A 23,492-nucleotide genomic window follows, 5' to 3' on the forward strand; every position below is an offset into this window, starting at 1 on the left:
TGTGACAGCAGTCCTAGGCCGACGCTGGGGAAATGTGGCTCCACTTGTTTTCCGGCAAGCCTGCGGCCCCCTTCGCGGCCTGAGGTCCTTCACTTCCCTCCAGGCTCCGCCGGGTGCCCCGCAGTCCCGGGAGGCGCGTCTTGTGGGTCGCTCCGGGGGACGATCGCTGCGAGGGACGCGCAGGGGGCCTCTCCGAGGACGCGGCAAAACACAGACGGACTTCGGTGATTCAAAAAACCACCGCAGGAAGTTGGGCCTCCCAAAGACAGGTGCTGCCTTCGCAAGGCCTCAGCTCCCCAACGCCTCCAGCTCTCACCGGGCCCTTCTCGCCGCCGGTCGCCCACAGCTTGGGTCCGCCGCCCCGCGCGAACCGCGGAGGATGCGGGCGGCGCCAGGAGCGGCCGCCAAGTCCCGCCACACCCGTCCGCCTCGCCGCGCCTTGCCGCGCCGCGGCCAACGCCTCCACCACGTGCCCGCCTCCCGCAGCCAGACCGCTCGCGATTGGCTGGCGGCGCCGCCCGTCGCGAGGGGCGGGAGCGTCGCCCCCAGGCCGGCGCTCCAATTGGTCGTGGCGGCGGCGGCGGCGGCGGCGCGCGCGACCCCAGCGAGGAGGGGAAGCCGGTGGCAGCGGCGGCGGCGGAACGGGCGGAGGCTGCCGGTTTCGTAACCGTCGCTCCACCTCGGTGACTCGCGGGCTGCGAGGCCTGGGTTCGTCGGGCCGCGCCGCGCGGGGCCGCTGGGAGTGGAGGCCGCCTGGGGGCGGGCGGGCTGGAGGCGCAGGTAAGGAGGCCGCGGGCAGGCGGGCTGAGGGAAGGAGAGGAGGCCGCGGCGGAGCCGGCCGCTTGCCTAGGTGCCGGCCGGGCTCGAGGAGAGCCGGCCGGCCCTGAGGCGGCCGGCTGGCCGGGAAGGCCCCGCGCGTCCCGCGGCGCGGGCGGCGGCCCCGCGCGGCGTCTGATGCAACCTGCCGGCAACACCCGGCGGGGCCGCTGAGCTCATCCCTGGCCGCGGCCCAGCGCCGAGGCGCCACCCGCCGACCCCCGCGCTCCCCCCCGGGAGCCCCTCGCCGCCGGTCCGCGACGGGACGGGGTGGGGTGGGGCGGGGCGGGGGACGAGGTGTGCCCCCTCTGGAACCCGGCGTCTGTTGGAGAAACGGGCAGTGGTGACAGGCCAGGCGCGTTATTGGCCCCCGGGGATACGGGGTGTTCCCCAGAGCAGCGGGAGGTGGACCGTCCCTCACTGTAGTGCCACATCGGGTCTTGCCCGCCCCTCCAAGACCGCTCGGTGCGGGCAGGCGAGCCTTCGGTTCCGAAGTTCGTAGAGCGTCCAAGTGGGCAAGGAGAGCAGTTCATGGTGAAGTCCGTGACTTTCCAGAACTAATCCCGCGCTCACTTGAGGAGCTTGTAATGCGAATGTCCCTGCACTTCACTGCCCAACGAGGTTAGACGAACGTGCGGCCAGTGGACTGGGAAAAGAGACGGGCCAGAAGCGGGGCGCTTCGTGAGCCGGTCGCAGCGAACACAGGCTAGAAGACCGCTAGCAGAGGTGTCCAGGTGAAGAGGATGGAAATGCATGTTTGAGGGGGAAGGGTCTTCTGTCCTCCCGCGGGAGCTTGTATGTTTTTAATCCTTCGGAAGGTTTAATCGTTCCGTTGGCCTTGTGTTTGAGACTTGTGTTGTGATCGGGCACCTTAGAACGTGTTGGTTTCAGAAGGGTTTTCAGGTGAGTGGGTTACACCAAAAACTGGTAGTTTTCTCCCCGAGCCTATACTCCGCGAATCCTTACGTGAAGAGTTTGCCCTTAAATTCAGATAGGATAACGCGACTCCCAGATAAATTTTGGAAAGAAAATACTGTAAGGGCTCGCTCTACTAAGAAATTCTGCATCTTAAAGTTCCTGATCCTGGAAAGTTTAAAAATCTGGTCAGCGATTACCACTTGATCAGTATTGGGGAAGAGCTGTTCTTAAAGCGGATTCTCTTGTTTCTGAAAAAGCTTCCTATAAATAAGGCTGAGTAATTACAGGATGCCAGTGAGCTGAAGGATTTTTCGATTTCTTGATTCCTGCTTCTGGTGGGTGCACTTGTCTGATTCAGTCGTTTTTAATACCTGAAAAACAGGAGGAAACACGATTTCATTTTTTCAAAGCATCCGTTAAATTCTCCAGAGCACATCATGACCGTCAGCAGTTGTCTAATTTTGGAGAGGTGGTTTCACCTGTAGGGATTTAAACAGCACCTGGTGAGTCCCTGGTAAAGACAAATAGGACCTCAGGGGATTGAATTTGGTCTTTTGGTCTAGGATTGCCTCACCTGATCACAGTAATGGTAAACGTGGGTAGCTGCAGTTCCTGGTCTGTTGTATATTCTTGGGAGCGAGTGTTTCCACGGGGTTCTTGTAGGTTCATTGGTCTCCTACCTTTCTGGCTTTCCAGCCCTGTGGGTTAAAAAATTTTTTTATTTGAGTAAGATTTCCTGTTAGAGGTATATTTGTAAACACTGTGTGTACTGTTTTTTTGTATGTTGTAAATCCTACCAAAAGTAGATTAAAAAGATGATGTTAAAAAAGACAAATGAACGTACATTTTCTCCATACTCTAGTGGACCATTCATGTACTCCCCGAAGGGATGTACCCTCCTTCATGGAGCCCGGTGTTGGGTCATAAAGCAAGCAGCGGCAGCTAAATAGAAATCCTGCTCATTTGGGTATGTATTGACTTTGCTTACCTTGACATCACGTTAAGTACAGAGTTGTCAGACCTTGGCAACATGTACCCAAGAACTTGAGGTTATTCATTGGAACACATAACTGGCTAAATAGAAAATAAAGGTTCTTAGATGAAGCAAAGACCAGACAAGAAATGTTCATTGTGTAGACCGGGCACTCGAAGTAGCAAGTAGACTTGTATTCTTATTTTCCTGTCCATCTTTAAGAAAGACCAAGAACTTAGCATAGGAAGACTACTATCTTACTAACACTCTTGATTTAATTGTGGTTGTTTTAAGAGATTTCAGTGCTGGAGAATCTCATTTTTATATAGGACATTTATAAAAATAAATGTTTTCTCTTCGCCTCTGAGCCAGTATTGGACAAATATTTCTCCAGCACCACTACTCTGGCTAGCCCTGCACTAGGTGCTGGGCATAGGATATGAAGACAGAGTCCTGCCTCTAGTTTGGTCTTCAGGGAGCCACACTATAGAGCTGGCACTGACAGAGAAACTAGGGGAACGGATTGGACAGCCACACAAAGAAAAAAGAAAGCGTGACCATTTAGGGGATCGGCAGTTGTTCGGTATTATCGCGGTGTGAAGAAGCATAAGGAGCAAGGGCTGGGCCGGGAGTGAATACCTTCAATTTGATGCTGGACCCCGGAGCAGGTTTGAGTGCTCAGTTGCTCTGGAGACCATGGTTGGAGGGTGCACTGCTAAACCAGAGGGGATGAGTGCCCCTGGGAGATGATGTCAGCCTGAGGTAATTCTGTGGTGTTAGGACAGAGAGGGATGGTGCTTAGAAGTTCTTTTGGAAGGTGGATGGGTAGAATTGTCAGATACCGATGATTGTACAGATTGGGAGTAAGGGAGAAACATCTATGAATATTTTGGAGTATAGATGCTCATGAGGAAATTTTGAGTTGAGAATTTATTTTGGGGAGCATGGGGAGGAATATCTGGTTGTCCATAACATCAAAAAAGAAATGACAGGAGAATTAAGGAAAGTTTTTTTTTTTTTTTTTTTTTTTTTTAGAATTAAGGAAAGTCTTGACAAGTTTGCTTTCCTAAATGAAACTTGAGAGAAATTTGTTTTACTCATTCTAACCTTTCTGAGTTTTCAGTGTGTTACTGATTTGAATGAACACTACTTAAATTAAGAAATCTGAATTAAAAAAAAATTTGCCCAGTGGACCGTCTTTCTAAAGATCCATTGTTAATCTGCAGCATTGGCTCTCAAACCTCAGTGTCAGTGGAATCATTTGGAGGGCCCTTTAAAACAAGATCGCTCAGCCCTATTCCTAGAGCTCTGGATTCTTATGTGGGGGTAGGGGGGCAGCCTGAGAATCGGCATTTCTTTTTGTTGTTGTTGTTTTGTTTTGAGAATCTGCATTTCTGACAAATTCCCAAATGCTGCTGCTGCTGGTCCAGGGACCACACTTTGAGAACTACTGATCTTCAGTTTGTCTCCTGCTCCCTGCTTGAATGATTCACATGCTAGGAAACGAGGCACCACCCTACTTCCTGTAGAATGAACTTTGGAATAGTGTTTGTCCACATAGGAGCCAGACTTTTGTTTATGATTGAATATCCAGATTTGAAATAAACTCATTTTTTTCCCTGTTGTAGTAGCTCAGTAAATGTTTGTGGAAGGAACAAAAGCATAAGTGATAGTGGAAACTGTGAAATGTGTAACTTTGAAGGCAGCTATATTTGGCTTGTGTAAAAACAGAATTGATAATCTGGAGTTAACTTTCTTGGACCACTTGGCCCTTTGATCCCCTTTACTTGGTTTACTTTCCTTAATGGATATTTTTCACTTAAAACTTACTTTGTTGGCTTTGGTTGAGGAACTTAAAAAAGATAATTTTTGAGTTCTTTTTATTGTTTCCAAGTTTCCTTGCTTGTATTATTACCAGTTTGATAGTTACTCTTTGTTTTTCAAGCAAAGGGCACATTTTCAAAGCCCCCCTCTCCCCCTCACACCTGCTATGTTCAGCCTAGTACCCTAGAGAGAGGAGTCAGGCTGAGGTAAAATAGCTCTTCCTCATTCCCGTATCTTTGGGTACAAAAATGGGCATGAATATCACTGAATTTGGAGCCTGTATTAAAAGCTTTTAGTGACTTGGGAATAAAAAGCAGCGCATAGTGACTGCCCTATCTTTTATAGTGACTGAAGTTCGTGGTATATTTTCAGAGTCAGAAGACATCTAAATATTCTCTGTCCCTTGGGGCGCCTGGGTGGCTCAATGGGTTAGGCCGCTGCCTTCGGCTCAGGTCATGATCTCAGGGTCCTGGGATCGAGTTCCACATAGGGCTCTCTGCTTAGCAGGGAGCCTGCTTCCTCCTCTCTCTCTGCCTGCCTCTCTACTGCTTGTGATCTCTCTCTCTGTCAAATAAATGAATAAATAAATCTTAAAAAAAAAAAATTCTCTGTCCCTCATTTGCAGTTGGGGAAATTGAGGCCCAAAGAGGGGAATGATAGGTCCAGAGCAAAACTGGGGGAGCCAGAGCCAAGACAAAAATTGACCTGGTTCCTGCTCTGTGTTTTTTGGATCATTGTTTTCTTTGAGCTGTCTGTAGAGATTAGCTTTAAAGATTAAAAACATAATTGGTGTATGAAAAATGAAAAAGTTAAATAAGATGACCATGATCATGATAGTTGAGACAATTCCCAGGAGAAGTATTAAAGAAGTTTTAAAAGTCACCTAAAATTCTTACGCTCACTTTACACCAAATAAATAAGCAATAATGTAGATGGCCATGAACAGTGGTAAGGTGGCCCAGATTAATACTGAATTGCCACTGTTCAACTGGAAGGAAAAATAGTCAACATCATAAATTATCCAAAAAAATTGTAAAATATCTATTTTTAAAAATTTATTTATTTGACAGACAGAGATCACAAGTAGGCAGAGAAGCAGGCAGAGAGAGGAGGAAGCAGGTTCCCTGCTGAGCAGAGATCCCGATGCGGAGCTCGATCCCAGGACCCTGGGATCATGACCTGAGCCGAAGGCAGTGGCTTAACCCACTGAGCCACCCAGGCGCCCCTGAAATGTCTATTATTTTTTTTTTTTAAAGATTTTATTTATTTATTTGAGAGAGAGACAGTGAGAGAGAGCATGAGCGAGGAGAAGGTCAGAGAGCAAAGCAGACTCCCCATGGAGATGGGAGCCTGATGCGGGACTCGATCCCGGGACTCCAGGATCACGCCCTGAGCTGAAGGCAGTCGTCCAACCAACTGAGCCACCCAGGCGTCCCTGAAATGTCTATTATTGAAGATAGACTTGGAGTCGATATCCATCTGTGGTTTGGAAGGAAGCTATCTCTTTTGCCTTAGTTTGGAGTGAGAACAGGTGACCCACTAACTCAGGGCTGCATGCATGGCTTTGAAAACAATTGAAAATAATGATAATATGGACTTTAAAAGGAAAGATTTTTAAAAGCAGACCAGTGAAGAGTGTTTATATGAGAAACGCCTGGCTAAAGGTTTGGGTGAAGCTACTGGTGTTTACTAACTGAGCTTTTCCTAAGAACTGTGAGATGTACTCATTTGAGGCATTTCATAATTCCGGCTCCAGGTTTTTTCCACTGATGTAGGTTTCGCAGTTTTGTGAAAAGAGAGCAGGATAGTTCTATGGTTCGTAACACTGCTGTCTGAATTTCCAAGAGTCCTGATTTCTTGGTGGACATGGCTCATCTGCTGAGTCAGTTTGTCTTGAAGTGACCTCATGATCCTGTATGGGCTCATGTAGGTCTGCTTTTGACACATCTTGAGGCCGTTGTAGTGCCCTAGTTGGATTGATGGTGATCCAAGTATGACTAGTCTCTGAAACTGTGGCTTCATTCCTAGGAGCAGCAGCACAGGAACCCTGGAGAGTTGGTGTTCCCTCCGCTGTGTCTGCCGTGTTCAGTGGGTGCCGGCTCAGGCTCTCTGCGTGCTTCAGCCCCATACTTGCTCTTCTTGGAGTGCATCATTAGGGCTTTTGTTTCTTTCCCTGTGGTTGCAGGTTGCCCGTGTTGAGATGTGTTTATAAGTTATGTCAAGAAGGGGAAAAAAAAAAACCCCACGGTTAGAAGCAGCATGGTGGGATGGGGCAGCACACTGGAGGTCCCAGAGCTTCTGGATCTCTGAATCAAGAAGCTAACTTGGGAAATCGGTGTAAACTACGATCTGTGAGGTCATTAAAAATGAAACAAAAAACCAAGCCCCCTCCCACCCCTCCCCCAGCAAAAAAAGTCTTTTCATAATACTTCATAAAGATGTACTCCGGGAGAAAAGTCAAGTTCTTGGTGACTCAGTCTCTGCATATTGGTGTCAGAGCATGCAGTCATCCTGGCAGGTTGTGGAGGTCGGGCACGATGCCGTGGGATTCTGTTTTGATGTGAGCCAACAATTGAAACTTTGTCCCCCTTTCTTTGCAGGTGTCTCTTCTATCCTAATTGAACTCAGGTTTTCCGTGTTTTACCTAAACATCTCAAATTTCTCTCTGGCAGATTGCCAAGTGCTATTAATTCGTCTGCGCTACCTAATTAGTGGTATTCTTTTGTTTTTCCTTCCATTTTTGATAATAATCACAGATGGGCAGTACCCTCGGGGATTCAGGTGGGCTGAATTTGGCCTTCTGGTGCTCCTGTACTAACTTACCTTTCTAAATTAAATGATTTAGATTTCTGAAACATTGGAACAGTTGGCAGTTTCTGTATACTTTTCTCAGCATAATCAATTAATGTTGGCCTGCTGTTAGGTACATGCAAGTTTAATCTCATTTGATCTTGTCATTTCAAACATTTTAATGCAATTTATTTTTTAACTAGGTACATGTGAAGATTTCTTGGCAGCTTAGTGTGGAAACCATTGATCACTTTGCTCTCATTTCTGCCTGTTCTGTGTCCGCAAGAGAGCGAGCCCAAATGAGCAAGATAGCCCAGCAGAACAGCTCTCCGGGGATAAGTGTTATTCACACTCAGGCTCATGCCAGCGGCTTACAGCAGGTTCCTCAGCTGGTGCCTGCTGGCCCGGGGGGAGGAGGCAAAGCCGTGCCTCCAAGCAAGCAAAGCAAAAAGAGTTCGCCCATGGATCGCAACAGCGATGAGTATCGTCAGCGCAGAGAGAGGAACAACATGGCTGTGAAAAAGAGCCGGTTGAAAAGCAAGCAGAAAGCCCAGGATACACTGCAGAGAGTGAATCAGCTCAAAGAAGAGAATGAACGGTTGGAAGCAAAAATTAAATTGCTGACTAAGGAATTAAGCGTACTGAAAGATTTGTTTCTGGAGCACGCACACAACCTTGCAGATAACGTGCAACCCACTAGCACTGAAAATACAACAGCTTCCGATAATGCAGGCCAGTAGACCTCACCTCTTCGAAACTTCACGACTCGTGGCTTGAACGTTAAAGGTGTGACTGCCTACACCATTCATATCAATGGCCGAACACTGTCTCGTTCCATTATTCAAAGATCCACTGAAGGTTGTTTTCCAGGATCAGCACTGAAGGGTTGATTAGCTTAAAAATGTTAGCCATGTAATTTGAATATCTAGTTTTAAATGATAGGGATTTTTTTGTGTGGATAAAACATTTTTAAGGTATATGGTAAAAAAACAAACAAAAAAATGCACCCCTGGACCTTGATGTTCTTAATAAATCCTCACTTCCAAGAAATGCTTCTTTTGTAGGTTGATAAAAGGAATGGGGAACTGGCAGGTCCTGCAGAAGGGTCTTGGTTTTATTGGAGATGATTAATTAGACTAAGGAAAGTTGAATGCCATCTCTGTTGATTGTTTTGTGATTTGTTTTTCTAAATTATGTATTAAAAATCCTTAGGGCTATAGAAATCAATCACTTTGTAATTTGGAGTGATTTTATGTATAACATAAACCTTGTTTTAGCCTAATTAGTACTCTTTTCCCCCAACAAGTGTAACTTTTTGAGTATTGGTGCCAGGTTAAGTAAATTCCGTTGTGTTTTAAAGGCAGCATTCAGCCAGTTGGCTTAAAAATACAAATAATTAGGCAAATAGGTTTCTTAAAAATAACAGTAAAGCATATTAGAATTATCCTTTTGGGATACCTTTGGGTTATTGGATCGGCATTATTTTGTTTTCTAACAAGAAAAAACCCCCAAGAGTTGTATATCACAATTTTTATTTCTGTAGATGGTGGTCAAATAAGTAAATATTTTTAAAATACCATTTTGACAGTCAAGTTAGTAAACTAATGCCTTAACAGTTTACAGATTGGGATTTAGGTAGTTTCTCCTGTGTCTAAATATCTGAAATGGGGCCATGATTTTTAAAGGCATAAATTTCTTGTGAAGGATCATTTGGCATTTGATCCTAACCAAGTGATTATTAGAAAAATATGTCATCAACTCTATGCCATCTCCCAAAATAGTAGTCTAAGAAAACTTGAAAGTGTAAGGTTTAACCTTTAATTTATTTCACTTAAATACATCTTTTTATATTGTTTTTGTGATGTTTCTTTTTCTAGTTAGTGGGCTCTTGTAGACTTTTTGTACCACTGCTTCTGTTTGTTCATTTGTATGCTTTTGTGTCCCATAAATTATTTTAGAAAGAAAATGCTGGTAAAACTCAGGATATTGACATTTTTGTTGAGATTAAAAAATGGCCGTCGCTGAAGTCGGGGATTGCGCAGGTCTGGTTCATGTCAGTGTCAGTGGTTTTGATTGTCTTTGTTGATTTCTTTCTTTTCTTTTCTTTTCCTTTTTTTTTTTTTTTAAAGCACAATCCTAGCTCAGATTTGTTGACTTTTGTGTATTACTGTGTGTTTGTGTCTGGGCTGGTGACAAGAGACAAGAGTTGCATCTGATTAAAAAGTTTGTGTTACCAGGTATCTTATTTGGACATGGTCACTTCATTTTTGGCCATATTGTTTCTTACTAGGACCTAGAAGTTGTCCCCTTGGGTTGGTGCAAGACTGCTGTCTTTGCTCTTCTGGGCCAGCGGAAATACCATTGTGACCTGCAACTCAGTAAAGCCATTATTAAGGCCATGAGCCTCTTCCACATGTGACTGGAACCCAGTGTTGTTCATGAGAGCCACTGGCCCGGGAGGGTTAGCTCCCCAGAGGGCCAGAAGACAGGATTGAGGTTTCTGTTAGGGTCCAACACCAGTTTACTTTGGCTGGAGTATCAGTCTGCTTCTCAGTCGATAGATGTTTTGACTAGGAGGTAACCCACAGAATCCTCCTGAATCTTTAATAGCCGACTGATATTATATAATTAACCTAAGTAGAGGTGCAGTTAGGCCACTTGAATCTTTAAGTATCTGTAAAGGTATTAACAGACATTGTTACCTCTTGTTTATTAAAAAAAAAAAAAAAAGTCTTTCAGAAATTGATGTCCCTGTGGAATTCATGGTTACCAATTATATGAATTGACTTAACCATCTTGGAAAAGGAGCTTTAGGGAAATCATCAGTGGTGTGCACTCGAAATTTCAAATCCGAACAGATTGAAATTTTAGGAAAAATTGATTCAAGCTTTCCTGTTACCTATGCAAACCAGAACTTGAGCACAAGCCATCATGTGTGCATAGAACAAAAATGTTAACCATTGTCTTACTGAAGTGTTTGGGAATGAAAGTTTGCAGTTTGATAGATTTCTCAGTATCAAATTGAGGGAAACCAAGTATGGGGAATGGGTAGATTTAGAGCTTTGGGAATTATAAGTTGACTTTTGTAACTTCTGTAGGTTACATGTGAACCTTTAGGATTTGATCTGCCTTTGCTGGCAGGTCCCTTGATTTAGGAATTAGGCTTTAGTGTAAATGTCTAACTGCATCAGCGTCATCCGAGATGGGTGCTTTCTGGGTGGTATTGGCAGCAGGTGGTGAGATCAGAGCAACTCTTCCGCTGTCTGGCCCCTTGTGGTGACTGGAATGTGAGCTAGGATACTTTGGACATTCTTACCAAGACGTAGTAAGATAGCAATTTTTTATGACCAGGTGTTTGAAATTTAGGTCACGAGTGTGAAATCCTGAAATTTACATTAAAAAGTAGTATGTGCAGTTTAATATTTGGTATTAAATCAGCTTTTGATGTTTCTTAGTCCCCATTAGAGGGCTTGAAACTTTGTACCCGAACAGCCCAGTTAGCACCTTTCGATGCCTTAGAATAGGAAGCAATTTTCTGTTTGACAGAAGGTAGGGAGAAGAAAGTCCATTCTATAGCTGTTAGAGTTGCCTCTCAGGTAAAAGTCCTTTACCTTGTTCTTTGTGTTCCTGGCCTTCCTCAGTTTGTGAGATTACTCTATTTTTTTAAATATAATTTTATTTCTTTTAATGAATTTGAAATAAAAAAACTTTGGAATAATGACTGTATTTTCTTGTGGGTTTCTTTCTGTTCATATACACCGAGGAAGTAGTCCAGATGTCCAGGAGCTCTGAAGAGCAGGCAGGCTCAGCCGTCTTTCCTGCTCCCAGCCCAGGGCAGGGGTGAAGGTCACTGACGGGTGGAGGGGGGCGTGAGGGGGTGGGCAGGGAGCAAGAGGTGCTTTTGTCCAAGCCTAGATTTCCCTGATTGGATAGGAACATCATTTCCTCCGAATATAGAGTGCCTCTTCAGGGCTGTTCTTTGTCTGGTGGTCTCTAACTCGGAAGCCTGGACTAGGGTAGAGAAGGCAGTGGCTGGCACGCCGGCTCGGATGCCTCGTGTCTCGGTGTGTGGTCTGCGTTCACACAGTGGCAGGAGAAATGAGTTCTTGAGGCTTTGAAGTAGATGGCAATGTCAAAGTAAGGCCTTTCCCCTAGCAGCACAATTTATAGCGTGTACCTCGTCTTCATTTACGTGGTGCTGTAGAGTGTCTCTACAAATGAACGAGTCAATACTGAATCCGTGCTGATTTGAGTGTTTCAAGGGAAGATGTCATTTAGAGGCTCTTCTGTGATCCTTCAGCCATTTTCATGTCTTGGGAAATAGGTTTCTACCTACTGCATCTAAATGGCAATTGTAGTGCAGTAATTATTTCTGTGAGTAGTACGTCCTATTTTGTTTTTACAAAGTAGGTGTAATTTGGAAGCCCATAAACAGTTTGTCTTGGGAAATTTTCTGTAGAGATGGTTTGTGAAGGTGACAGCTCTTATTTCAGCAAGAGCACTTTCGGACCTTCTTGGTCACTGCCGGGGAGTATCTAGAGCCTGTGGGCACCGTGCATGTACTCAGAGGAGACCGCCAGCCCCGGGTCATCTCCTACTGCCCCACACACTCCTCCCGCAGCTCTAGGCCTGGAAGCTCTGCAGTGGTGCCTGGAGTGCCCGGGGTGCAGAACTGGGCTTGGAAGCCAAGGGGCATCTGGCCAGGCCTTCCCGCTCCGCCACCTTTCCCTTCTACTCCCGAAATGTGTTCCCCTCCTCCCCCACTGCACAGAACCATCATCTCTTCTTGCCCGGACTTGGTCTCCTTGGACCACTGCCTGCTCTCTGGAACCTTCTTTCATTCCCCACTGCACCCAGAGGGAAACCCAGTCTCCTTGTAACGTGGCTCCCTTGATCTGTGGACTTGCTTTCCTTCTGTCCTCTGTCCCCTATTACTTTGGCCGCAGGGCTCTTCCAGGCTCTTTCCAGGCTGCCTTTGAACAGCTCACGTCGTGATGCCTCATCTAGTCTCGCTAGCCCCCTGACTTTCAAGACAAGGCCAGCCCTGTTACTTTCCTTCATGGCACTTTTCCGTGAAGAGATTTGTGCTTGTTCAAGGCGAAGCCTCTTGGGAACCCACAGGTTCAGAGAGCAGAGGCGCGGTGGGTTTAAACTACGCTGGCCCAGAGGAGATGCTTAGTTATAGAGTGAATGAATATGCAGATCCAGGGTTTCAGAAAGGCTTTTTGAGTGCTCTTCAGCTTTCTAGAAGGGTCTCTGAGGTGTTTCTGAAGCTGTATGCATTTCTGCAGAGGTTTGGGGGTGTGAGGAGTTGGGTGCAGAACACGGGATAGAGTGGGCTCTGCCGGCCACCTGCGCCCCGCACCACTGGAGGGGTTCCTGACTCCCTGACCCCGGCAAGACCAGTCAGACCTATGCTCCCAGCATCTCTCTGCAACAAAGAACATGTAGTTACTGGGAATTGCCCCTTACTCGTTTGACCTTCTTGCTTGGCAGTCACAGAAAACGTATGTGAAAGAGGCAGTTTTGGTATGAGGTATCTGAAGGAAAGGAAGGGGAAAGATGTGACGCAGCTGGCTCTATTTCTCCCCACAAACGAAACTGTCCCTTTAGCGTGCCGGCCTCACTTTAACCAGGTTTCTCTGGGGGGGTGAGGGCAGGTGAAACCCCGGATGGCAGAACGTGTCCTCCGCAGGTGCAGCTGGGACAGAGAAGCCTTGCTGAATGGAGACTCCTGACACTCAAGACCGTCACTGCCAACCGCTCAAGGTCACAGATAACTTAGGGACTGCCTGTGCATTGTAGGAAACCTAAAAACATGGCTGTGATCAGTCTGAGGAGTCAACGAGATAAATGGTGATTTGGAACCGAGGTGGTCTCATTTTAATGTGGTCACTTTGCAAGCACTTTTGTGTTAGAGCCACAGGAAGAAATTGGTTTGTACTCAACGCTTCCGTGACATCTCAAAAGGCCTAGATTGGGCTACAGAGTTGACCACCTGTCAGGGTTTCATCTCTGGTGTCCCTTCACCTTGGCTCGGGAACTCCTGGATGAGAGCGCTGTGGAGAGACAGGCCCAGAGCGGTTTGGCACAGAGCTTCCCGGCTTCCGGCCTGGGCTGGGCCGTGGGACGGGGGACGGGGCCAGCAGAGGTGAGGATAGGCATATGCCATCGGCCGGGACTGGGCTTAGCTGGCCCTAGAACGCTCCCTGCCTGAGTGGAGTTTGGTCCATGGAGTTACACTTAGGGAAGACAAAAGGTCTCAGCAAACATGGAAGACATGGGAAGGCTCACCTCTGCCACGGAGCTGCCCTAGGTGGCCGTATTATTCGGGTGGATGCTGGCTTTGCTAGCATGTCCGCATGGAAAGGGCACCAAGGACAGGCATCCCTGCAAGTCTCAGGTTTTACAGAACTGTGCCTTAAGTGCCACAAAAAATTCTGACCCCTTCCGAAATCGAGCTTTCTGGCAGTAGCCACGTGGAAAAGGCTTCCTCCTCCACAGGTTCACCGTGTTAGGGTAGTGCCAGCCCTGGGTCCCAGCAGCTTCTAGGTCTGCGCATGCCAGGCTCTGCTGCCGGGCGAGAAAGAACAGAGAGGAAGTTGTGTACAAAGGACCATTTTTGGAAAGTTTTTATTGCAGGTTCTACTCTGTGCATTTGATTTTTGAGAGAAAACATTGGAAATGAATCTTCCCTGAGCAGAAGAATACAAATGACAGCAAGACACATCTTAGTTGCTGCTAAAGAGCAGAATTCTTTTCCATTAGCACTTTAAAAGCCACCGTCATTCAAGCAAAGTGTGATCTTGCAGAGCATTAAGAAAGAGTCCCACTCCCCCAAGGAAACAGCACGCTCAAACACGGACGCAGCCATGGGATTTCTGAGCACCCCTCTCTCGCCGCTCGAGGGCCAGTTGTGAAGACAGGTGGCAGGCTGGGTCCCTGGTCCCACTGGGCACTCCCCACTGGCTCTACTTGGGGCTAGAGAAGGGAGTGAAGGCCTTGTCCCTGCCTGCCATGCACGCTTCAATCTCCTCCACCGTGCGGGGCACACAGGTCAGCAGTTCCATGCCGCTGGCGGTCACCACAACATCCTCCTCGATCCGGACCTGCGTCACAATGACAGACACTCACAGGGGCGCCTGGGGGGCTCAGTGGGTTGAGTGCCTGACTCTTGGATGTTTGCTCAGGTCATGATCTCATGGGCCCTGGGATTGAGCCCTGTTTCAGGCTCGGCGCTCAACAGGAAGTCTGCTTGAGATTCTCTCCCCCACTCTGACCCTGCCCCTACTCAGACACATCTAAAAACTCTGGGAAAAAAAAAAAAAAAGAACAACAGACACTCTCATTCCTTCTGAGCTCTGGCCTCACACACTAGATTAGAGGGTCAGACCAGCCGCTGGTTAGAGGCGTCCCTTCTGAGGAGCAGCCTGTCCTGCCCAGGATGGAAGGGGCTGGCCTCTAGGCCGCTGCGGGAGGCAGCAGAGAAGCAGGCTCCTCCCCCAGGGCCATCTGTTTGCCCGGTGGGCGGGGCGGGTTGTAGAATCTGCATCTGTCTTGTTGACAGACCATGGGAAGGCACAGGCCGGATCCTTCTCAAGAGGGGAAGTGAAGTGTCCGCCCTCCCACCAGCGCTCTTGTCTCGAGACCATGGGGTGACGCACCGCAGCGTGCGGGTGTCCTGGGAGCCGGGATGTGGGGCCTGTGGGCACTCACCCCGCCAAATCCCCGGAAGCGCTGCAGGACCTCGCGGTTGAAGAAGCAGGCGCGGGCCGGGTCAGCCAGGGCCTCATCCAGGAGGTGGTCGATGAAGTAAATGCCCGGCTCCACGGTGAGCACCATGCCGGGCTCCAGGTGCCGTGTGGTGCGCAGGCTCCGCAGACCGGGCTCATCGATGCGCTCCACACCCTGTGGGGAGAGGAAGGGCTCAGAGCACCGCAGCATGGACGGAGGGCTGCGTGCCTCGGCGGCAGTCGGATGGCCACAGGCCAGCCAGGCGAGCCCTCCCTGCAGCCAGGAGCGCTGGCGCTGGCCCTGGGGGCTGCGGAGACCCTCCCCTCTCTCAGATACCTCTGGACTTGGCCGGTTCCTGCCCCTTGTTACCCCCAGCATGAGTGCAGAGCCCCAAGGACCCCCACGTGCACAGACCCAGGGCAAGTTGCCCAAGCGGGCCGGCCTCCCCCAGGCCACATCCCCCGCCAAGCCCCGTCCCCGCTAGACAGACGGGCAGAACCAAAAAGCTCTTAAGGAAGCTTCGACACTTCCCATGCTGTATCGTTTCTTCCAGGCAGCTTGAGTGGAAACCAGCCCTAGGAGTGCTGGGTCCCACTCCTCCAGGCTGAGACCCAGGTTTTCCGTGGGGCCTTCCAGGAGGAGGGACAGGTGCTCTCCCCAGGGCCGGCCTGCCAGCGCCAGCGGTTGTGGACATGCACGGATGCATGTGGAGCCTGTGTGCGTGGCCCGGGGGCTGAGGCTCTGATGAGGCTCTGAACCGGCCCCCAGCCCAGGCCCGTGAGCTAGTGAGCAGCAAGTAGCCTTCCTGGTCGGGCTGGGAGCCTGCCCTGCCCCACTCGCAGCTCCCCCCTGGAAGCCCAGCTGCTGGGAGACAGAGCTGTCATTTCTGACTGTTTGGGGGCCAAGAACATCAGACTTCAATTAGCGGTTCATGTAAGGTAACCAGAAACAGGCTGGCTCGGCCTCCGCAGCTGGGCACAGCAGGGAAGCCTGTGACCGGGATTCCGTGAGGGTGGGGATGGCGGGACACGCAGGGGAACTTGTGCACAACCACTGTGACCTGGCGTGAGCTGGGCTGGGGCGGAAGAGAGGAGGGGACACCAAGGCACCGTGACCCCTGATGCTTCCTGCATTGGGCACAGATGCCTTTGTGGAGTAGCACCCGATCCCGTGACAATTTCTACCCCCAGGGGCGAGACCGGAGGGCTGGGGATGCATCCCTGGGCTCAGAGGGGAGATGCTGTGGGGCCGGCCAGTGGCCTTCGGCCATCTCAAGTCTGTGCCTGTCCCTTTCCCTCCGTCCCAAGGTCATCAAAGCTGGGGGCCCAGCAGAGTCGGCAAACCGGTAGGCTCAGGTCTCCCCGCTCCCCCTTAGCCACTGTGGGCGCCTGCCGGGCCACTCTGTGGGTGTGCCCAGGGGAGGGCAGTCTGCTCAGGCTTGGACAGAAACAAGTCCTCTGGAAATTTCAGGACCAGCCCTCCAATTGTGGTTGAGGGGAGAGAAGGAGGGGCCCCTGCCACAGCCCACCAACCCTTATCCCTTCAGAGCATTAGCTCCCAGGAGTTTCCTGCCAAGGAGGCCACCCGAGCAGGCCCTGGCAAAGTGTCGGGGGCTACGCTGTGGAGAGCAGCTCCCCCCAAGGGGAGAGGCCGAGCTCCCTTCCCTCCAGCTCCAGGCCCTAAGCCCTGGCGGCAGTTGGGGGCGCCTGCCCGTGCCGCGTCCACACCAGCTTCCGCCAGGGCAGCGGGCCGGACGGGGCCTCTGCCTTTACAGGGCGGAGGAGACCCAGATGTGTCTGAAGGCCTGAAATAAAACAAATGACTTTTATAGGAAAAGCCATATTTTTTCTACAATGTTTATCTGTCAAAAGAATAGACTCTGCGAGCACAAAGGGCTGCTTACTGGAAAAGATAAAACAGTTTGCTGCCAATTTTCTCTGGTGGAAAAAAAGCGCTCTGGCGACTAATGAATAACGAATCTCAGTTAACAATGTCTGGAAGGCCCTGCTTTTGGCTCCCTGTACACAATGTGATGGATAGAAATTAGGAAATTAAAACTGATTTTGTTTCTCCAAATTTAACTGTTTACACTTGAGGAAAAAAATAATTGAATAATAATGCTTCTCTTGAGCAATTCCCCCCCCCCCCAAAATCATCCTTCGTGCTTTCAAAATACCCTGCAGCCAACAGGCCCGGCCTAGTCTTGGCTAACCGGCTGGTGGGCCCCAGGGCGTGCACCGATTGCATAATCAGCCCCCTGCACCTTGGGCTCCGGGCCAGGAGGCAGGACCAGGCTCACCCCGACCCACCCGGGCCCGGAAAGGCTGCAGCCACCTGCTGGGCAGGGCCTCCCCAAGGCTGGCTGAAAGCACCCTCTGGGTGGTCCTTTCAAGAATCAGCGGGTAGGAAGGGGAGGGGAAAGCCTTGTCTGGAAATGCCCACAGAAGCCTCCCTCCCCTGCTAAGGGGGCCTGGAGGGCCTGCAGACCAGGAGGCCACGGGGCCGTGCTGGGCTGGGGCTGCTGCCAGGCCCGTGAGGGGCGCTGGGCTCTGCTTGTCCCAGGAGGGACCTGGGTCCGCCGCCTCATGGCAGTGCCTCACCGCCCTGGCCTGTGTGAAGCCAGAGGCAGGACACGATGGCTGCGGTATCACGAAGACTCAGCTCTCCCACTGCTCTGTGGGAACCAAAGATCTACCACCCCGTAGGGCAGGGGCTCCCCACCCTGTGCATAGCCCGGGGCTCACCAGGCAGAACACACATCTGCCAGCAGGCCCTGAGGCGGGGGCCACCAGAGGCAGCATGCTGGCACACTTTGGGGAACGCCCCTCACCCCCACCCTCGCTGGTGCCCACAGCAGCCCAGGGCTAGCGCAAAGCAATGGATGCAGGGAGAGGAGGGGCAGGGGGTGCTCTGGGACCCCATTTCTCTGTCTCTGACCTGTCTTACTCCACCCCAGCTGGCTCCCAGAGCCCTGGGGAGGGCCACTCACACTCACGTGTCCACACTTACCTTGGGATAGCCTCCCACATCGTGCACATCAATGCCCAGGAAGTGGCCGAGCCCGTGAGGCATGAACACGGCTCCCAGGTGGGCCTGGACCATGGCGTCAATGCTGCCGCTCAGGAGGCCGATGCGCGCCAGCTCCTCCAGGTGGATGCGGTCGGCCAGGCGGTGCATGTCAGGCCACCAGACCCCTGTGGCTCCAAAGGAGGCTATGATGAGCTGTGGAGCCTGGCTGCCTGGCCGAGGCTCCCCGAGGGGACCCACGAAGCCCCCGGGCAAGCTGAGGTGGGAGGGTTGGAAGTGGGTGGCGCAGGTGCCGTGCCCGGGCCAGCTCTAAGGCAGGGCTTTCCCTGCAGTAACTGGGGATCTCAAGACTTTCCTCTTTCTCCATCGCACCTTCAGGGGTAGGCTCCTGTTGCCCACGGCCAGATGCCCAGCTTAGGTTTAATCCCCAGCCCACGTCATGTCTGCCCTTGGCCAGTGCGGGCTTCTGGGACCAGGGAGCCCAGGAAGATCCCTGAGCAGCAGCAGGACAAAAGCATCTGTCCCCAGCAAATGGGGGGCAGCCTCAGAGAGCCCCACACCAAGCTCAGAGCGTCAGGCTGTGAGGGGGCATCCCTGCACACCCCAAAGTGGGGCTGATTCACACCTGGACCCACTGTGGGGAAAAAAGGTTTCTGGGGTGAAGGTACAGCTGGCACGGCCTGGCTGGCAGGGGTCTGTGGCCCTGCCCGCTACGAGCAGGGGTGGGCCATCTCCGTGGCAGCCCAGACACCCAGGCCCCAGACTCCTGATCAAACTCATCTTTGTCCCATGTTTCTGAGGCAAAGGTCACCGTGGAGAGCACATCACCAGGCACCGAGTTTCGGGGTGAGCAAGCTCCAGGGGCTCCGCCCAGGGCTCTCAGACAGCTGCCCGCAAAGAGCCTCAGCTGTTGCCAGGGCACCATGGCCCTGCCCATGGGGCTGGGGAGTCCCCACCTTCAGCCTCACTCTGAGGCACTGGGCACTCGGCCTAAGCACCCCACAAGGATGGAGGCCGGTGAAGCTCCCTGCCCCACCCCACCGGGCTGAGTTTGGGGCACACATGCCGGCTGAGGCCCGTGTGCCAGGCAGACAAAGTGGGGGCACACACCCCTGTGCAGTGCTCCAGCCAGAAAGGCCAGGGCCGGCCCTCGTGGCCCCCTCCACGTGGGGGGCGAGCCTGGCTCCCAGGAGGCATCCCCACGACGCCCTGCCATCCACACCCTCCACACGCCTCATGACGGATGACGGCTGCTGCCAAGGAGCACCCTGGCATTCCACACCATCGGGGGCCTGGCTGGGCCCTGTGCTGGCAAGGGCTGGGCCGGCAGGGCTGGGCTCTGGACTCTGAAATTCTGTGGTTGGCAGGGGGTAGCCCAAGGGCTCTATCCAGGGGGAGAGAGAGATGAGAGCCCACTTGGGGACATGGGGCATGGCCCCCCAGACATGCACTGGGTTCCAGGCCTCCAGGTGGGCCCCTTCCACACCAGGCCAGAGGCCCCACAGTCGGGGTCTTGGGCTGGACAGAGGCACAGAGCTGACCCAGCCTCCCCAGGATCTGAGCAGGAGGGCCACTCCTGGGGCAGTGGCCAGCTCCTGGCCACAGGCACAGAGAGGCTGAGAGGAGAAGATCCATCTCTAGAGAGAGCTTCCTTGGAGACCAGCTCCTGAGTCCTGTTCTGTTGTACCTGCCAAGGGCCACAGGCATCCCGGGCTCTGGCTTTACCCGCATGCACAGTGGAGGTTCTAAGCCCTGGAGGCAGAGCCAGGTGCGAGGCTCGGGACGGTTGGGCATCCTCAAATGGAAAGCTGGGCACTGGATCCCTGCTCAGCAGCTCGCCCACCTCCCTGAGCCTCGGATGCCTCTCTTTGTCACAAAGAACTGCGATGCTGGCCCTAGAAAGCCAGCTGCAGAGGCTCTGGCCTGTACCAGGGGTCAGTAGCCTCCTGAGACTGTCACTGGCCCACCCAGATGCCGGTTCAACCCTTGATGTTGGCCATGCTCCTGGGGCACCAGCCTGAGCCTCGTGTCCTCACTCCTCCGAGGCCGACTGGGTCTACCTCGCCCTTCCCAGGCCAGGCCACTTGTCACAGAAGCACACGGAGGCCTGAGTCAGCCCCCTGCCTGCGACTCAGCCCCTGGGGCTCGGCCAGCACTCCCTCCCTACGGTCCCGGTTATACCCCTCCCTGCACCCTGTCCCCCAGCCGGGCCTGCCAGCTTGCTTCTCTTGTCTCTGGACCAGAGGGCTGCTGCCTCCTCTGGGCACCCCAGGCCTGGCCTAGCAAACGCCGGTTCAAGGGAGAATACAGCAGGCTCGTCCCGAAGTTCTGCTCCTATCTCGGGGGCTCTAGGCCGAAAAGCGCCCCGGGCAGTTCTGCAGACTCGCTCCTGGCTGGCTTGGCCCCTGGGACGGAGGAAGGGCATCCCTGGCGGCTCCACAGCAACTCCACTTCTCTTGGGCGGGGGGGCCTTTTTGGGTGGCTAGAGGGGAGCCCCAGGAAGTGGCCTGATGTTGAGTCCGGCCGACTTCCAAGTGGGCTGTGGCCTCGGCAGAGCGGGGAGTCAGGTATAAATCACACTCCGCGCCGGCAGCTCGGCTCCTCTCCTGTCCTCCTGGGGCCGGACGTGAGGGCCCCAGGCGGTCCCCACGGCGCCTCCCGTCCTCCTGGCCTGCGCTCCTCGGGGCTGGTCTTGCACACGCGCTCGTGGCTGGCAGGGGGCTGCTGCCTGTGTGTGGTTAGGGTTGTGACAGTGATTCAACCTCCAGCAACTTGGCCCCAGCGTCTGGCCCGGATGCTGGTTACGACACCCTGGGCCAGGGCAGGGGCCCCGAAGTGTGTGAAGGTTGCTGTCCTTGGGCTAGGCTGGAGGAGTGGATGCACTGCCCCCCGCCCCCCTCCCCGAGCCCTCCGTCAGCAACCAGCAGGCACCTCGGGACCCACGTGGCCAGCCAGCCGGAAGGCCCGGTGGGCCCCTCAGGCCGCTCGTACTGGGGATGGATGCCACACTGGGGAGCACACTGCAGACAGCGTCACCAGCCCTGCCCGCCCTCCTGCCTCCAGCAAGCACTGAAGCTTGTTGCCTTTGCCCTGGACATCTCCTGAATCTGACTCCTGACCCCTGTGGGCCTCCTGCTGCTTTCCTGCAATGCCTCGTTCCCCCTGCATTCTGCAAGAAGCTGGGCCCTGCCCTGTGCACAGAACCCCAAGTTCCTCAGCCTGGCCTCCCTCTCACACGCCCCTGCGCCCCGAGCCCCGGTGGTGCTGGCACTGCCCTGTGCCTTCCACCTAATGGCCCCTTAGCTGGGACCACCTCGCCAAAGCCCCTCCCTGCCCATGCTCACTCCCATTCTTCTTGTGGGCCTCTGTTAAGGCTTTCTCTAGGAAGGCCTCCCTGACTGCCCCTTCCTGTGCTGTCAGAGCTCTTCCTGCCAGAGGACGGCATCTAGGCCCTGCTGTGGCCTGGTCCAAGCCTGCGCGCTGAGAGGAGGGACCCTCTCCTTGAGGTGGAGGTACTGCTCTGTGCCTGACCAATGGAGGCCTGAGGAGGAACCCTGGCTGCAGCCGGTGCTGTCACCTCACCGGCCCAGGATCTGTGTGCCCCCGGCCCTCTGCGCACTCAGACCCCAGGGTGCCGGCCTAGCAGCTGGGTTTGTGCCTCCCACCCTCTATCTGGCTGTGGGCTCCGAGGGACCAGAGCCCTGGTGCCCAGGCCCCAGTGTGTGCCCAGAACAGCCCCAGGTCATAGCTGGTCTTCTATGCCCCGATGCCCCTCAGGCGACACCTTCACCTGACAGGGCCCAGGCCCAGGCCCAGGCCCAGGCTGGCTCCTTGGAGCCTTGGTGGCTGAGGCCTCCTGCCCAGAATGCAGCAGACTCGGGCTCAGGCCCGAGCTCGGCCAGGAAGGCCCGCAGAGCTGAAGCCTCACAATCCAGACAAAGAGCTCACTTCATCCAAAGACAACGGCCCTCAGGAGACCCTGTGTGCGCCAGGCTCTGGGGGTGCTGCAAGCAAGGCGCGGGGCCGGGTCCCAGGGCAGGCCCGTGGGCTGCAGGGAGCTGTCTGGTAGGCCAAGCTGGCGCGGGGCTGAGGGCTTCCAGCCACCAACCCCCCCCAGACCCATCTGCTGCCAGGACCTTCAGGGACCCATTCACCCTGCAGGAAGGGCAGGGGACAGCGTGCGCCCCGTACTGCAGGCGCCTCCGTGCTAAGCGGAGCGTGGCTGCTCCTAAAGCCTGTGTGCCACACCCCCCACCCCTCCCGCCGCAAAGAGCCCCAAGGAGTAAAGAAGGCCAGGGAGGGTTGGAACTTGCCCACCACCCTACAGCCAGCAGGGGGCTCTCAGGGCAACAGGGCCACATGGAGGCCCTCACCAGTCAGCCCTCCCTGCCCTGACTCCTGCCACAGAAGCAGCCCACCCCTGCATGTGTTGCCATCTCTAAGAAGAGGCCCCAGGAGAGTGCGACCACTCCAGCCGGTCGGGAGGCAAAGCTGGCAGAGGCACCCCCACCACAGGCCATGGCACACATGTGCCGGGCCACAGGGGCACCTCCTTCTCTCCTCACATTGGCTGCAGCTCCCCTCCATGCAGGTGACCGGGACCCTAACCGCTGCAGAGCAGGGAGAGGGGGGAGCTGTGCACATCTGCTCATTGGAGTGAGGGAGCGATGGGGGGCTTATTTGCATAGACAGAGACTCCCCCACCACTTTCACAGCCTAGGAGCAGTGGGGCCCTGAGTCCAGGGCCTCTGCAGGGCCCCGGTGGGGGGGTGGGGTCAGGTGTGGGGCTCGAAGGGGCCTGTGGCCTAAGCGCAGGAGGCCAGGGTGGGCAGGTGAGCCCAGAGAGAGGAGCGTCTGGCAAGTGGGAGGCAAGGCTGTGGGGGGCCTGGGGACTTCAGTTGTCCTCACTGCTCCGTGGTGGCAGGAGGCACAGAGGCTATAGAATGGCTCCACAGCGGCCCACAGACAACCGTCTCTGAGGTGCTCCTGCTGGGATCACCCAGGCCTCCCTTGCAGGGGCTGAGTGGTCCCCGTGGCACACCCACTGGTCTGTCTCAGGTGGGCCACCGGGCCTGACACAGAACCCAGGGAGAGCTCGATTCCAGAAGGCAGCACGAGGGGTGGGCAGGCATGGCGGTGGTGTTCTCCGGGTGCCGTGCCCTCAAACCCTGTGTGGCCCCTCTCCGTGATCTCAGCCGCCCTTCCCTGGCTGTCTGGGGGACAGGGAGGAGCGCTCTCCTGCCCCCCGATCCCAGGTTCCGTGTGTGCTGCAGTCATGCTGTGCGGCTCCTCTGGGCACTAGCTGCGCGCTGGCTGTCCACTCACTGCTCCTTGCGAGGCCGCAGGAAGCAGTCGTGTAGTCTCTGTGTATGTGTGTCTTGGCCCAGCAGCTGAACCCACAAACCAGGGG

At 53.6% G+C, this 23,492-nt stretch overlaps 2 protein-coding genes across 4 annotated transcripts in view; one reads left to right on the forward strand and one right to left on the reverse strand.

Annotated features, from left to right (window-relative positions):
* Nucleotides 1-695: 695 nt before the first annotated feature.
* CEBPG (CCAAT enhancer binding protein gamma) lies at nucleotides 696-11,042 on the forward strand. 3 transcript variants are annotated; one of them, XM_044256277.1, is made up of 2 exons: nucleotides 696-780; nucleotides 7,525-11,042. In XM_044256277.1, exon 2 carries the CDS (start codon nucleotides 7,621-7,623, stop codon nucleotides 8,059-8,061), a length of 441 nt encoding a protein of 146 aa, XP_044112212.1. In that variant the 5' UTR covers nucleotides 696-780; nucleotides 7,525-7,620; the 3' UTR covers nucleotides 8,062-11,042. The 3 variants fall into 3 exon arrangements, with proteins under 3 accessions (XP_044112212.1, XP_044112211.1, XP_044112210.1); XM_044256276.1 differs by lacking the exon at nucleotides 696-780 and adding an exon at nucleotides 1,136-1,550; XM_044256275.1 differs by lacking the exon at nucleotides 696-780 and adding an exon at nucleotides 1,566-2,701.
* A 2,896-nt stretch (nucleotides 11,043-13,938) lies between these two features.
* The window catches only part of PEPD (peptidase D), a 107,869-nt gene continuing 98,315 nt past the window's right edge, over nucleotides 13,939-23,492 (reverse strand). Inside the window, exons 13-15 of the mRNA XM_044256278.1 lie at nucleotides 18,065-18,249; nucleotides 15,038-15,229; nucleotides 13,939-14,430 (exon numbers count right to left, since the gene is read on the reverse strand). Coding sequence (XP_044112213.1) covers nucleotides 14,293-14,430; nucleotides 15,038-15,229; nucleotides 18,065-18,249 — 515 coding nt within the window. The 3' untranslated portion in view covers nucleotides 13,939-14,292. The remainder of the gene's footprint in view (nucleotides 14,431-15,037; nucleotides 15,230-18,064; nucleotides 18,250-23,492) is intronic.

Source organism: Neovison vison, chromosome 7 (assembly GCF_020171115.1).
Source record: "Neovison vison isolate M4711 chromosome 7, ASM_NN_V1, whole genome shotgun sequence".
NCBI lineage: Eukaryota > Metazoa > Chordata > Mammalia > Carnivora > Mustelidae > Neogale > Neogale vison.

Excerpts from the sequence above, each read along its gene's own strand:
- CEBPG (XM_044256277.1), top strand. The coding sequence starts at position 7,621 with ATGAGCAAGATAGCCCAGCAGAACAGCTCTCCGGGGATAAGTGTTATT.